At 38.4% G+C, this 15,134-nt stretch overlaps 1 protein-coding gene across 5 annotated transcripts in view; it reads right to left on the bottom strand.

Moving 5' to 3' along the window:
- Positions 1-15,134, bottom strand: part of LOC135101636 (vacuolar protein sorting-associated protein 52 homolog) — a 241,875-nt gene that overhangs the window by 212,532 nt on the left and 14,209 nt on the right. For 4 of the 5 annotated variants that reach the window (XM_064005942.1, XM_064005905.1, XM_064005933.1 and 1 more), the window contains exon 2: positions 6,855-7,029. In XM_064005942.1, the coding sequence (XP_063862012.1) occupies positions 6,855-6,998 (144 nt within the window). In that variant the 5' untranslated portion in view covers positions 6,999-7,029. Of the gene's footprint in view, positions 1-6,854; positions 7,030-12,012; positions 12,038-15,134 lie in introns of those variants that run through there. The other variant, XM_064005923.1, reaches the window with a different exon arrangement.

The raw sequence follows: 15,134 nt of genomic DNA, 5'->3' as shown, positions 1-15,134 counted from the left end.
AGGAATGTTCTTCCACTGTGCTCAGAAGTTCTATAAATGTGATTCCTTGTCTATCAGTGCTTCCTGGGAGTGGAAAAAACTGGCTTGCATTTGCATTAAGCCATGCATTGGGACAAGGGCAGATCACCTCATTCCATGATTCTCACTTTGTATGGGGTACCAGACCTAAAGTCACAAAAAATTGGGAGGGTGCAGCTTTGTAAGTGTTGCTAAATGATGTCATCAGGCACATACAGCAAAACCTCCATAAACTGAACTATATGGAGTGAGGTGGCCGATGATTTATTCAAAAGTTCGGTTTATCTGACAATACACATTTTTGACTGATTTCTGTGTACATAAACATGTGTTTATTGTTATTTATAGCATATTTGTTAGCACATTATAAGCACATTATGAGCCCCAAAGATAGATATTTACAGCATATTTTGTTATTACACACTGTACACAACATACTAACTGGTCAGTTAAGAGTTCACTTAACATTATGCAACTACACACTTAAGCAGTGTCTACTTAACCCTTTCCTTCCGGCGCTTAAATTATTTTCCCATTTTGTATGACGGCTAAAAATGGTAAACCTAGAAACTGTCAGAAAATTGTTTGAATACTAATAATTATTTTCTCTTTGTTATTCTGAATACAATGATATACTTTGTAGCTCGATGTGACCTCTGAAAGTTGAATTTATGCCTTATAAAGGATTCCTCCTCCTCCCGCTGTGTGATCCGTCATCCAGAAACAGCCCAGAGAGCGATGACAACGCGCACACACACACACTCTCTCTCTCTCTCTCTCTCTCTCTCTCTCTCTCTCTCTCTCTCTCTCTCTCTCTCTCTCTCATCTTGGAGGGGAAATTGTACACTTCCAATGAGAGAGAGAGAGAGAGAGAGAGAGAGAGAGAGAGAGAGAGAGAGAGAGAGAGAGAGAGAGAGAGAGAGAGAGAGAGAGAGAGAGAGAGAGAGAGATTTCATCCCTTTTCATATCAAGTTTCAGGCAAATAACATTATCTCTCTCTCTCTCTCTCTCTCTCTCTCTGACAAGTTACCTTCTACCATTTTATTATAAAATCGAAGATAATGAAAAAATTAACATGAAAGAATGATAGGTATCATCTCTCTGTTCTGATAAAACAGGTGGATTCTGTAAATCATTTTCCGAGTCCTCACTAATGTCTTCGCTTTCTTCAGCTTCTTCTTCTAAATATTCACTGTCACTGTCTTCAAACTCAGAAGCACTGCTAAATACATATGTTGTGTCCTGCTCCATGGTGAGTTATGATCTGAGATCCTTCGCTCTTATCAGGATGTCTCTTCGCACTTATCATGGTGCTTTCCACCCGGCGAGTGCTTTCCACCCAGCGGGTCGCTGGGGTTGCCAAGTGTCGCCCGGAGAAAGGGAAAATAGCTTAGTTACCGCTAAATTTCCAGAGCTAGTGACAACACTACATGTGGAAACATGCCAGACACTTCCACTCACACCATCTGACTCGAGAAACCGCGCTCGGAGCTCAAAATTGAGGCGCGAAAATTCTTGACTACGGGTATGATCGCCGTTGCTACGGACGCATTTTTGCAATCGTATATATACGATTGCTGGAAGGAAAAGGTTAAGAGCTCACTTAACTGTACACAACATATTGGTCACATAAGAGCTAACATAACATATGCACTGTACAACTAGTGTACTTTTGCTTGTCACTCAGTCTTTGTCAAAGACGTTGGCTGGTGGCTCTGGTGTGATTGGAATGGAGTGGAGCTGGGCCGACTGGCTGAGGAGCTTGATAAGGGCATTCTGGTTATCCAATATTTGGCTTATTTGAGTTTGGTTTAGGGAGGTTTTACTGCATATATATCATCTGTTGCAGCCCTGAGATGCATATCACTGCATCACCCGTCACTTAGGAGATTAAGAGGACCATCACTTTTTTTTTTTTCAAATTGGGTGGATTATTTATTTTTTTCTAGGGTATGTTTAAATAGAGATGTTCCATGCCAAGTTTCATAAGAATTCTGCAATAAATATTTGCAAAAAAAAAAAAAAAATGAAAATGTGTTTTTTTGAAAAAACAAAATTTACTATTCTAAGATAAATGAAGGGGTTACACTGCTGAAAACATTAACAGAACCTCTCTTTATTATTACAGTTTTCATTTAGTAGATTTTTCAATTTCATTTTATTTTAATTGAAAAAGTAACCTATGAGAAAAATTGTGCATTATGTTCATTTTAACCCATACGCTTCGGGCGACGGGAATTCCCGCTCAGGCGGAGGGCTTCGGGTGGCAGGAGTTCCCGTCCTCTGCTGTCCCGCCAAGATTTGTACTCCCGTGACGTAATTATTATTTCCTGTGGTTGATGGCATCCCTGCCCTACGTTTCACGCAACTTCCCAGAGCACTACAGACCACTATGGCGGACAGACATGCTGATAATGATTTCCCTGTGTCTGGATGCGTGGAGGAAGGGAGCGCGCCAGCGGGCCCCAGTTCCTCTACCCCTATAATCAGGGAGCGCACTAAGCCACCGCATGTGGTAAATTTGAATAACAGTGGTATCCTAAGAGCCTTGTTCGATGAGTTTCGTAAGGAGTTATTTATATGAGTGTCAAACCTGCGTAATATGTAGCCTAATGAGTGTATATATTCGATAATTGTACTGTGTTTATGAAAGTTTTTTTTTCATATGATGACCAAAAAAAAAACATTAAGTTTCGCAAGGAGTTATGTATATGAGCATCAAACCTGCGTAATATGTAGCCTAATGTGAATAATCGCGCTGGTATGAGAGAATGCATGCTGTGTACGTGGTGGCGCGGGGAGAGGGAGACCCAGGCCAAGGTCAACAGTACCCGCACGAACAAGTGCGCTCGGCTTGGCCAAAAGTAGCACCTCTTCCCAACATCATATCTCTGCCGGGCTGCAACCTAGACAAATTCAATTTATTTCATCGTGAAGAGGAAGGATTGGCGGTGAGATAACACTAAAAACTACTATGTTTTCGTTTGAAATTACCCCACAGGGTACTGATGAAGAACACCTATTTTTCTGAAATTTATCAATACTGCTCGCGCGCTGAGAGGACGACAATAGTCCTCTAGCCCGAGGTCTATGGGTTAAAATGGTGAAAGTCCCATTAAAATTGCTCTAATAGTTACAGAGAAACAGGCTGAAACATGTGAAAAAGTAAGTTTTGAGATATTGGCACACAAAGTGGGAAACATGACATGCCACCCAAAAGTCCCATTTTCTCTCAACTCCAGACTATTATGTACATTTATTTTATTGCCATGCTGTCTTGTTTCGTTCCTATGGCTTCTAGAATTGTCCCACTCCTTCCCTCATAGAAACATAAAGTAATTTATCATAGCAGTTATTGCATGATACTTCAATGCTTGTGTCCCAAAAGAATGAGACAAAAGTGCTTGTTATTGCAAGATTTGGGACAAAGAGAAATGGATGAAATGGCCTGAAGCTGAGTGTCACAGACAATGTACATTTCTTGTATTTATCATCACTCTTTGGCATCAATTATTTTTCCATGATATCTGTCTGTTTCTTGTGAGTGGAAATCAGAAGTGAGATCTGTGAAGTAGGTGTGGCTGGTCCTGATCGTGATCTTGCTGTGGCGCAGAAAAAGTATTATTGACAGTGGTGAGAATAGTGACTGTGGTAAGGACAATAGGTTTAGGAAGGAGATAGGAAAAAATTGGTTCTCAAATAGAGTGGTCGATGAGTGGAACGGACTCAGTAATCAGGTTGTTAGTGCTAGGACATTAGAGAGCTTTAAGAGAAGATTAGACAGGTTTATGGATGGGGATAATAGATGAAAATAGGTAGATATATTTCATACAGGGACTGCCATGTATAAGCCTGGTCATTTCTTGCAGCTTCCCTTATTTCTTATGTTCTTATGTTCTTAAGTAATAGTGGTGATGGGTCAGTTGACACATGACTGAGATGGCAGGGGTGATGAGTCACAGCTTGTGTGCACTGTTGTCTCCATTTCCTTTCATTCTATCATTCGATAGAATGAAATTTCATTTATCATTCGATAAATTTTTCTTCCTGCTAGTCCTGCCTCTGATGAAAATGGAAAAACATTGGAAATGTGGAAGTTGTGGCTGTCAGTTGCAAAGATATGCAAAGAGAGAGAGGATTGACATAACCCTCCACCTCTCTGTTATCTACTGCCAGAGTTGCCAGATGTCAATTAGAAGCCTAGTAGATGCTACATGGGTGCTCAAAGAAAAGAAAACAATGGATCTGAAGAGGAAATATTATTCTTGCTACATCTGTCCATGAAGCTAGATGTAACTGCACAATGTAAATTGGGGTTGGGTGTCAAAAAATAGCCAATTTCTTTATCTTTGTAAATGTCTCCATACTTTGTCACAATGTGTGCTTTTATTTCCAAAACACCCTGGATTTTTTACAACTTTTTCACATTTTTAAGAATTCCTCAAAGAATGAAGGTAACAGTCTCCTTCAAATGACCATCAGAAAAAATGACTGCATTTATAGCATCAAGAATTGGCTATGAATGAAAGAAGCTATCAAGCCAAACACAGAAAATGTGACTATAATTTCACAACAGGCAGATACTTACTGCACTTTGAACATTTCTTGAACATGAAGCCCAACAAAAGAAAGACAAGGCAAAAAATAAATAAATAAATAAATAAATAAATAAATAAAATAAATAAATAAATAAATAAATAAATAAATAAATAAAATAAACATAAATAAATAAATAAATAAATAAATAAATAAAATAAATTAATTAATAAAATAAAATAAAATAAATAAATAAGTAAATAAATAAAAGTAACACAAGGTGTGGGCAGTTGGTGATAAGTAGAAGTCTATTCCATGTACACCACAAAAATTAACTGAATGATCATTGTGGGTGTTCAGTAGGCACCAATATACTGCCTATCTAAAGTTTTTGAATCTATCCTCAACAAGAAGATTCTTAAACATCTATCACTTCACAACCTTCTATCTGATCGCCAGTATGGGTTCCATCAAGGCCGATATACTGGTGATCTTCTGGCTTTCCTTACTGAGTCTTGGTCATCCTCTTTTAGAGATTTTGGTGAAACTTTTGCTGCCGTCTTCGACATATCAAAAGCTTTTGATAGAGTCTGGCACAAAGCTTTGATTTCCAAACTACCCTCCTACGGTTTCTATCCTTCTCTCTGTAACTTCATCTCAAGTTTCCTTTCTGACCGTTCTATTACTACTGTGGTAGATGGTCACTGTTCTCCTAAATCTATTAACAGTGGTGTTCCTCAGGGTTCTGTCCTGTCACCCACTCTCTTCTTATTATTCATTAATGATCTTCTAAACCAAACTTCTTGTCCTATCCACTCCTACGCTGATGATACCACCCTGCACTTTTCCACGTCTTTTCATAGATGTCCAGCCCTTCAGGAGGTAAACATATCACGCAGGGAAGCCACAGAACGCTTGACTTCTGATCTTTCTGAAATTTCTGATTGGGGCAGAGCAAATTTGGTATTGTTCAATGCCTCAAAAACTCAATTCCTCCATCTATCAACTCGACACAACCTTCCACTCATACCGCTCTTCTAGACAGGGTGGAATCAAAAGCTTTTCGTCTCATCAACTCCTCTCCTCTAACTGACTGTCTTCAGCCTCTCTCTCACCGCCGCAATGTTGCATATCTAGCTGTCTTCTACCACTATTTTCATGCTAACTGCTCTTCTGATCTTGCTAACTGCATGCCTCCCCTCCTTCCGCGGCCTCGCTGCACAAGACTTTCTTCTTTCTCTCACCCCTATTCTGTCCACCTCTCTAATGCAAGAGTTAACCAGTATTCTCAATCATTCATCCCTTTCTCTGGTAAACTCTGGAACTCCCTGCCTGCTTCTGTATTTCCACCTTCCTATGACTTGAATTCCTTCAAGAGGGAGGTTTCAAGACACTTATTCATCAATTTTTGACCACTGCTTTGACCCTTTTGTGGGACTGGCATTTCAGTGGGCATATTTTTTATTGGATTTTTGTTGCCCTTGGCCAGTGTCCTTCCTACATAGAAAAAAATAAAATACATGCACACAGCCAGCAAAGGTCTCTCTCTCTCTCTCTCTCTCTCTCTCTCTCTCTCTCTCTCTCTCTCTCTCTCTCTCTCTCTCTCTCTTCTGTTCAGTCATTTTCATGGAAATAGGAATAAAGTTCATGGAAATTATTTCTAGTGAGGCTTGTTTTTCTATGCTGGGTAGGGAATATATATCTAATGATTGATCATATATGTATATCTAAATACATATATAGGTCATAAAAAAACATTAATATATCAGAATGTCTCAATGAGTTTGCCATAGGCCTGTTGAGGAATGACATGGAGAAGAGAGAGCAATGATGATTGCTGGTCATGATTAAGTTTATATGGTGCAAAAAGATTACTCATGTGTAAATAAGCACCACAAAATTGTTCCAAGGTTGGCTTAGAGAGAGAGAGAGAGAGAGAGAGAGAGAGAGAGAGAGAGAGAGAGAGAGAGAGAGAGAGAGAGAGAGAGAGAGAGAGAGAGAGAGAGAGAGAGAGAGAGAGAGAGAGAGAGAGAGAGAGAGAGAGAGAGAGAGAGAGAGAGAGAGAGACTTTTAAATGAATATGTGAAAAGATAAACAATCATGTGATGTGGCAGGAACATTTCTTTTATATGAAGTTCAAATAAGTCTTAACTGTAATGACTATAGGGATCTCACACAATATAAATATTCACATACTGATATATCAAGAAAACTGGAGCACTGTACTAGTGCAATGAAATAGTAACAATATTAAAAAAATTGCAAATCATTAAGTAATGATGAGATACAATAGTGTTTACCTGACGTAGCTCCTTTTCTACAGACTGTGAGTACTGCCGCAGATCCATGCCAGAAGTAAGGGCCTCCCGGATAACCTCATCCTCCAGCTGAGCTTTGATGCTAGAATCCACATCCTCACTGCTGCCTGACTCTGATGCTATCATTCTTCCTTCAGCTTAGCCACCACAAGCACAACTAGAAAGAGAAATCTCAATTTAGATCAGCCATTCCATCTGATGGAAAACATTTGCCTTTAAGCTTCCTATGTGTCATTAGTGATTAGATAAATTTGTGAACAGCTTTAGCTTTATGATCATATTTCCAGTTTCCCTACAAATTGTCTATGAGATAGAGGTCATCACAGTGCAAGTCACAAGGCTGGTGGCTTAAAAGAAACACCTTTTACTGTCAACCGCAAAAAAGCACACATCCTGAGCCCTGAATTCTGTAGAGTCCTACACATTCTACATACCTATATATATCTGATGCCCATTCCTAAGAACTCTTCCAAAGTTTCTGCAAGTCTCAGTTTACTTGTCCTTACATGCATGGTTCATACCTGATATATTTACTGAGTACTAAAAGCACATCGTGTCTCAAAACATGATCCTGTTTTATTTAAAAAAATTAGCACTAATGCACAGTAGATGACAGAAATATACCTAAGTCCTAGAGGGCATTTTTAAATTAAATCTAAAGCCACGTTATTTCTCTGCCTTGGGTTTCCTTTACCCTGTACAGTGTTTAGTATGTATATATACTTACCTCTTAGGGAAGTGTTTAGTACACACACACACACACACACACACATATATATATATATATATATATATATATATATATATATATATATATATATATATATATATATATATATATATATATATATATATATATATATATATATATATATATATATATATATATATATATATACTCGTATATATATATATATGATTTTGTTTTTTAGCCATATTATGGCCTTCAATTCTGTGTATATAGAAGACTTGTCACTAATAGTAACAAAGAATGTTTTGAGTGAAAGTTTTCATATACATACCTATCTTTTGGGCTTAGAGTTATTATAGACTGAATACTTCTTTAGGAATTGAGACATACTTGGGAATTATTTTTTTTTTTCAATGCCTTTGTCAACATGCATATAATATCAAAGCAATAAAATTAAATTAAAGGCTAAGATATTGGAGAGGGATAAAGATTTTGGTTATAAATGTTGCAGAGTTGGGTACACATGGCAAGCTGCTGTGTTTCCCCCAAAATCATCACACAGAAAAGTAAGTTACTTTCCTCTAAGAAATTATTTCTCAAATCTATAATCAATAAGGCATAAGAAATAAGAAACAAAACTTCAGAGTAACAAGAAAGGAAAAGTGAGTCATAAAATTCATAGTACAGTGGAACCTCAGTTCTCAAACTTAATTTGTTCCTGAATGTCTTTTGAAATCCAAAATGTTAAAAAACTGAAATTATTTTCCCCATAGGAATTAATGTAAAATGGATTAATCCGTTCCAAGACACCAGTCTACACTGTCTTAGCAGCTTATGACAGTCACTCCCACAGCCAAGATGGCTGCTTCACAACATCTCCAGCTTACAAATTATTTATCCAGAAAGGTTGTAATGAATGAACTTAGTGACACAGAACTCATTAGAAGATACTGTTTAGACCAATCTAGTGAGGGAAGCTTTACAGAGGGACACAGAGAGGTGCAACCCACTTACTGCCAAAATGAAAATGATCATAATACTTGGACATCTTGGTGCTGGGAAAAGGTACTGAAAAAATGCAGTTGTGTGGTAGTGATGGCGGTGGGGGTCATCAAGAGAGCCACAGGATTTGGGATTACTCCTGAGCACTGAAAACTTTGTTTACATTAAAGCTTTTCAACTTATTTCAAAGATTAAATTACTGTATTACACTCTGTGTCTCTCTTCCAATTATATAAAAACTAAGTAGATATTTATAGAAACTATAAATTAGTGATAAACAGATTTTCGTATGTCTTTTAATATTTGAAATCAAGTAACTTTGTTCTAAAACCGAATTATGCTACCACAACTGAAGCAATAATCTGTTCAAAATTTTGTTTGAAAACCGAATTATTCGAAAAGGGAGAAGTTTGGTAACCGAGATTCCACTGTATGTTCTATTCTTTGAGAACTGCAGGTTCTCAAAGAACTGGTTAACTCAAGCATTAGGGAGATGAACAGAACTGGAGTGAGACAAAGTAGAAAGTCTTGTGCAGTGAGGCCACAGGAGGAGTGGTGTGCAGTTGCAAGATCACAAGAATATTGAGTGTGAAAATAGGAATAGCAACAAAGAGAGAGACGCTGAAGACAGTTACATAGAGGAGAGGAGTTGATAAGATGAAATGATTTCACCATGTTCAAAAGAACAATGAGTTTAACCCCCATATATATGCGGCATGCTCCATATATGGACAAATAAGGTCCATATACAGAGTTAGCTGCTGGGGGCTGAGAAAAACTGGTGTCAAAAACTCAGAACATAGACTCCCTTAGAGAAGCCCTCATGGCAAAGGAGTTAATGGACAGTCACCATGCAATTAGAAGAAGCCCATGGAAATTTTCATAAAAACACTGCATGTGTGGCTGGCACAATAAGTCGTGACATGGAGTTAGACACCTTGGCATGTCTCTTGTCATCTTCCAAAGGTTGGGTAATCATTCCTGTCAGGGCCAAAACAGGGCAATCATAGTGATTGTTCAAAACTTCCCTGACCAGTGGAAGGGGCAGAAAAGCAGACATTTCTTGGTGATCCCATTGATACAGAAAAGCATCTGTTGTGTGCTCAAAGAAAAGAAAACAATGCATTTGAAAAAAAAGAATTATGCTTGTGACATCTGCACATTAAGCTAGATGTGACTCAACAGACCCTAGGCTTTAAAAGAACAAGGACTGTATGTTTGCTAAGTGGCCCAGGAAGAAGCAAATTGAGGCTTTATTTTGCTTCCTCCAACCCTCTTAACATGCCCAAAATGGCCACAAGCAAGGAGAAAAGTAAGGAGGTAATAAAGTTATAATAAGCTGGCCATGGTCTCCAAACTACTGCTAATCAAACCAGAATTAAGCTAAGGACAGTCCAGTGCTTGGTGAAAAGATTTAAGTACATCAGGGAGGCCACTGCACTTGCCTCACTTCCCATGCCTGTGAGGCCTTGTAAGACAACCTTTGAGATCTGTAGACTTATCTCCAGGCAGAATGCACAGAATCCAAGGCTCAAAGCATGGGAATTAAAGAGAAAAAAACCCACAATTACTGCAAAGTGTTTGTGAGGAGCATGCAGTAAGCTTCACAATGACTACAAAAAAACACTGCTAACTCCACGACAGATGTCGAAACTATTGTTCCAGCAGGGAAATTAATTCAACTAAAACATAACAATCCACTGGGACAAGTGGATGAAACAATGAGGATCTGGGTTGAGCAGATTCATCATCCCAGAGCAAACTGATATCAGTCTGCTCGGCAAACAAGGAGTCAGTTAACTTCCAAACAGTGGCCAGACAACATATCTGCTCCTTCATTATAGTGAGACTCCAGCCAGCATTCAACACTCAAGCTACTTCTCAACACTCTACCAACCTGGCAGACACTCCATCCACACATATAGCTAAGTATTCTATTTAGTGGCAGGCCTGTGTTGATAGGTACTTGGCTATATTCGTGTGTCTGTCTGATCCAAGGTAAATACACATAACCTGTCACTTTATATTACTTATGGTTTGGGGCTGCTTTACATACTATGGAAAAGAAAAATTGACCAAGACAATTATTTAGAACTTCTGAATGATGTGCTGTATGATTCTTTTGAAAAAAAATATAAGCAACAGTGCTTGTACAGGATTCAGCTCCATATGTTGTTTGTTACCAGACTGTGAGGTTCCGTTTATTCAGGACTGGCCTGCCCAGATATCAATCCAATTGAAAACTTATGGATGGATATGAAAAAACAGATGTGAAGTTTGGACACGTCATCTTTGCCTAAATTTGATGGTCAAAGAGCTATGGGTCAGCTTTTTACCTTCTTATCTGCAAAACTTTGCAGACAGTGTCCTTAAATTCTCATCAGGATATTGTAAAGAGGAAGGGAAATGTCAATAAATATTAAGCACAGTTAGTTTGCTGTTAATGCAGAGCTTCAGTTCCACTATCAGCCCACGTTTTAATGAAAGCCATAGCAGAAAATTACTATGGTTCCAACCTGTCTGAGAAAGGCCCAACAAAAATCGAAATATTTCCAGACTACCTATAAAATTTCATTTTTTTTTATGAATACAGCTGCTGATAATAAATATATAATTCATAAAACAACAAAACGATAATCAACAAAAACCGATACAGCATAGTAAAAATCATTAAAAAATCACGATGAAGTATTGTTTATACACACAGCTAATGAAGACTCACTGTTGATATCACTGTGGATGGCAACAGTGGTGGTGGTGTTGTGAAAAAAAATTGGTGCAGCAAAAATCATCCCAATGCGCATGTACGATAGTGGATCTTCCCCACTGGAGAGGCAGAAAACATCTAGATAAAATAGTCCCAGTGGGAAGTCTATCAGGTTAGGTTAACTTAGATTAGGTTAGGTTAGGTTAGGTTAGGTTAGGTTAGATTAGGTTAGGTTAATGTTGGATGACTAGAATGTATATAGTTTTTGTTTGATAGATTAATTAAATTGATGAAGTTGGTAAGGTTGTGTGAGTGATTTTACATGTTTGTCATTCACACTTGTTCACACACACACACACACACACACACACACACATTATATATATATATATATATATATATATATATATATATATATATATATATATATATATATATATATATATATATATATATATATATATATATATATATATATATATATATATATATATATATATATATATATATATATATATATATATATATATATATATATATATATATATATATATATATATACATATACACACACACACACACACACACACACACACACACCTCAGTACTATGGACCTCACTTTAGCAGATTTTGGAAACAGTGGACAAAATCTGGAGCAGTCAACTCAATTTAAACGTTCAGTGCAGTATGGATGGAATTGTGGCATAACTGGACATGAGCTACTACTACTAGAACTGACCGCTTGTTGCAGGCAGTCAGTTTGTTTACATCAGTGTAACCACACATGTAGCTCATTGCTCCATGATTTTTGCCCTTTTCATGTGTTGGGTTTGAATTATCATAATTTTCTATGCCAAGCCATCTGGAGGAAAAGAAGAAAAGACAGCCAGTGAGTGACCTTCCCAAAATGCTCTCTCTCTCTCTCTCTCTCTCTGTTTGTGAGTGTGTGTGTGTGTGTGTGTGTGTGTGTGTGTGTGTGTGTGTTAACTTATCCAAGAGAGAGAGAGAGAGAGAGAGAGAGAGAGAGAGAGAGAGAGAGAGAGAGAGAGAGAGAGAGAGAGAGAGAGAGAGAGAGAGAGAGAGAGAGAGAGAGAGAGAGAGAGAGAGAGAGAGAGAGAGAGAGAGAGAGCAGTTCACCACTGGTTACCGTCAAGGACACCCACTAGCCATCACACAGCCACAATTCATCTCTCTCTCTCAAAGGCATTTTAGGAGTAGCAACAATATAATGCTAATTTTAGCACTTCATGGGTACCTTTGGAACATAACCTCATGAAATCTAGGAGTTCACTGTGTTGCTACCTATGGACAATCAGCTTCATTGGACTGATGTTCCCCCCTTTTAGTCAATAGTACTGAGATATGAGTGTATACACTCATACCTCGATACTACGGACTAAAAGGGGGGAACATCAGTCTGATGAAGCCAATTGTTCACAGGTACTAGCAGTAAGCATTAGGTTACCTTCGGAGTGGCTAATATCAATAATTAAATTATGAAAGGCAGAGGAATAAATACAGTAATGTACTGTACTTTTAATCAACCACACCATGCTGTCCCATAGTATCTATGGTAACCATGGTCAATACTCAGGAGAGTAGAAGCAGTGATGAGAAAGACAAGATGCTGGTGACAATGCCAAGACTATCAGAGCTGTGTAGCTGTATGGACACTGAGCTGCAATTTGTGGAACACACCAAGAATAGAGATATCTGTGCTCATTATGGAAATCTCAGAATTCTTCAAGAAGCCATAATGAAAGAACATTTTCAAAGTGGCACGCAATTAAAATAAGGCAGCATTTTGAAACTAGTATAGACTCCATGATCACCTGATGCACCAGCAGTTAGTGGTTACACATCAAACATGGTGACACGCACAAGATTTACTGTGTTCCTTAGGTAAAAACACACCTTCATACAACTGAAAATGCACCTATCTTTTAACATTCTTACCTTGCATACATGTTCAACAAAACTCGAAGCTAATGAGAAACAATTTTTTTTAGAAAATAGCTTACTACCAGTCCCCAGGTCAGACTGCTCTTCTGTTATCGACCCTACGTGTCTTGACACCCCCCTCAACTTTTTCTTCATTAACTTCTGCAACATTTGTGGTTTCAGATCTACTTTTGAATCTGTAGAACATCTCTTCTCTACTAAACTTCATCTTTTTCTCACTGAAATGCAGCTGTCTGAGGCAACTGACAGTAGCCCCTTTTCTGTTCCCTCCTACTTTCTCTATCCTCATTTTCAATCCAAAGCTGGATGTTACATTTATGTGCACGACTTAACCTGGTCTCGTGCCCACGTTGTTGAATCTTCCAAGTTTTCCACCATCTGGCTACAACTACAGAGTCACTCTTAAACTACATTTATCTGTGGTTTATACCTCTCATCTAACTCCTCTGACTATAAAAAATCCTTTGACTGCTTAACCTCAAAAGTGGAGCATATTCTGACTCTCTTCCCTTTTGTGGAGATCTCCATTCTTAAAGATTTCAATGTTCACCACCAGCTTTGGGTTTCCTCTCCCTTCACTGACGATCTTGGTGAACTAGCCTTCAAATTTGCTATCCTCCATGACCTAGAGCAATTAGTGCAACACCCTACTCATATTCCTGACCGTCTTGGAGATATGCCCAACATTCTTGACCTTTTCCTAACCTCTAATACTTATGCTTATGCTGTTACCCACTCTTCTGTGTTGGGCTACTCCGATCACAATCTCATATCTGTATCTTGTCCTATCACTCCAATCCCTCCTCAGGATCCCCCTAACTGGAGGTGCCTCTGGTGTTTTGCCTCTGCTAGTTGGGGGGAGCTGAGTAGGTATTTTGCTGATTTTCCTTGGAATGACTACTGCTTCTGTGAAAGAAACACGTCTTTGTGTGCTGAGTGCATATCAGAGGTGATAGTGTCTGGCATGGAGGTGTACATTACTCACTCTTTTCCTCGACCTAAATCTCCCAAACCTTGGTTTAACAAAGCCTGTTCTTGTGCTATACATGATAGAGAGGTGGCACACAAAAGGTACTAGAGCCTTCCATCTCCAGAATCTCATGCACTTTATATTTCTGTCCAGAACCATGCCAAGTCTGTTCTCCAACTAGCTAAAAACTCCTTCATTAATAGAAAGTGTCAAAATCTTTCAAGATCTAATTCCCCTTGTGACTTCTGGCATCTAACCAAAAACATCTCCAATAACTTTCCTTCTTCTTTCCCTCCTTTATTTCAACCAGATGACACCACTGCTATCACATCTATCTACCTTTCCTTCTTGCTGGAAATTTGCCTACATTCAGCCTATTTCTAAAAAGGATGATCATTCTAATTCCTCAAACTACCATACTATTGCTTTAATTTCCTGCCTATCTAAAGTTTTTTAATCTATCCTCAACAGGAAGATTCTTGAACACCTATCGCTTCACAACCTTCTATCTGATCACCAGTATGAGTTCTGTCAAGGCTGCTCTACTGGTGATCTTCTGGATTTCCTTACTGAGTCTTGGTCATGCTCTTTTAGAGATTTTGATGAAACTTTTGCTGTTGCCTTGACATATCAAAAGCTTTTGGCAGAGTCTGGAATTGAACTACCCTCCTATGGCTTCTTTCCTTCTCTCTGTGACTTCATCTCAAGTTTCCTTTCTGACCGTTCTATTGCTGCTGTGGTAGATGGTCACTGTTCCTCTCTTAAATCTATTAACAGTGGTGTTCCTCAGGGTTCTGTCCTGTTACCCACTCTCTTCCTATTATTCATCAATGATCAAAACCAAACTTCTTGTCCTATGCACTCGTACACTGATGATACCACCCTGCATTTTTCCACATCTTTTCATAGGCATCCAACCCTTCAGGAAG

This window comes from Scylla paramamosain, chromosome 1 (genome assembly GCF_035594125.1).
Source record: "Scylla paramamosain isolate STU-SP2022 chromosome 1, ASM3559412v1, whole genome shotgun sequence".
Lineage (NCBI taxonomy): Eukaryota > Metazoa > Arthropoda > Malacostraca > Decapoda > Portunidae > Scylla > Scylla paramamosain.
The sequence above is the reverse complement of the archived record's forward strand: the minus strand, read 5'-3'. Positions and strand labels throughout refer to the sequence as shown.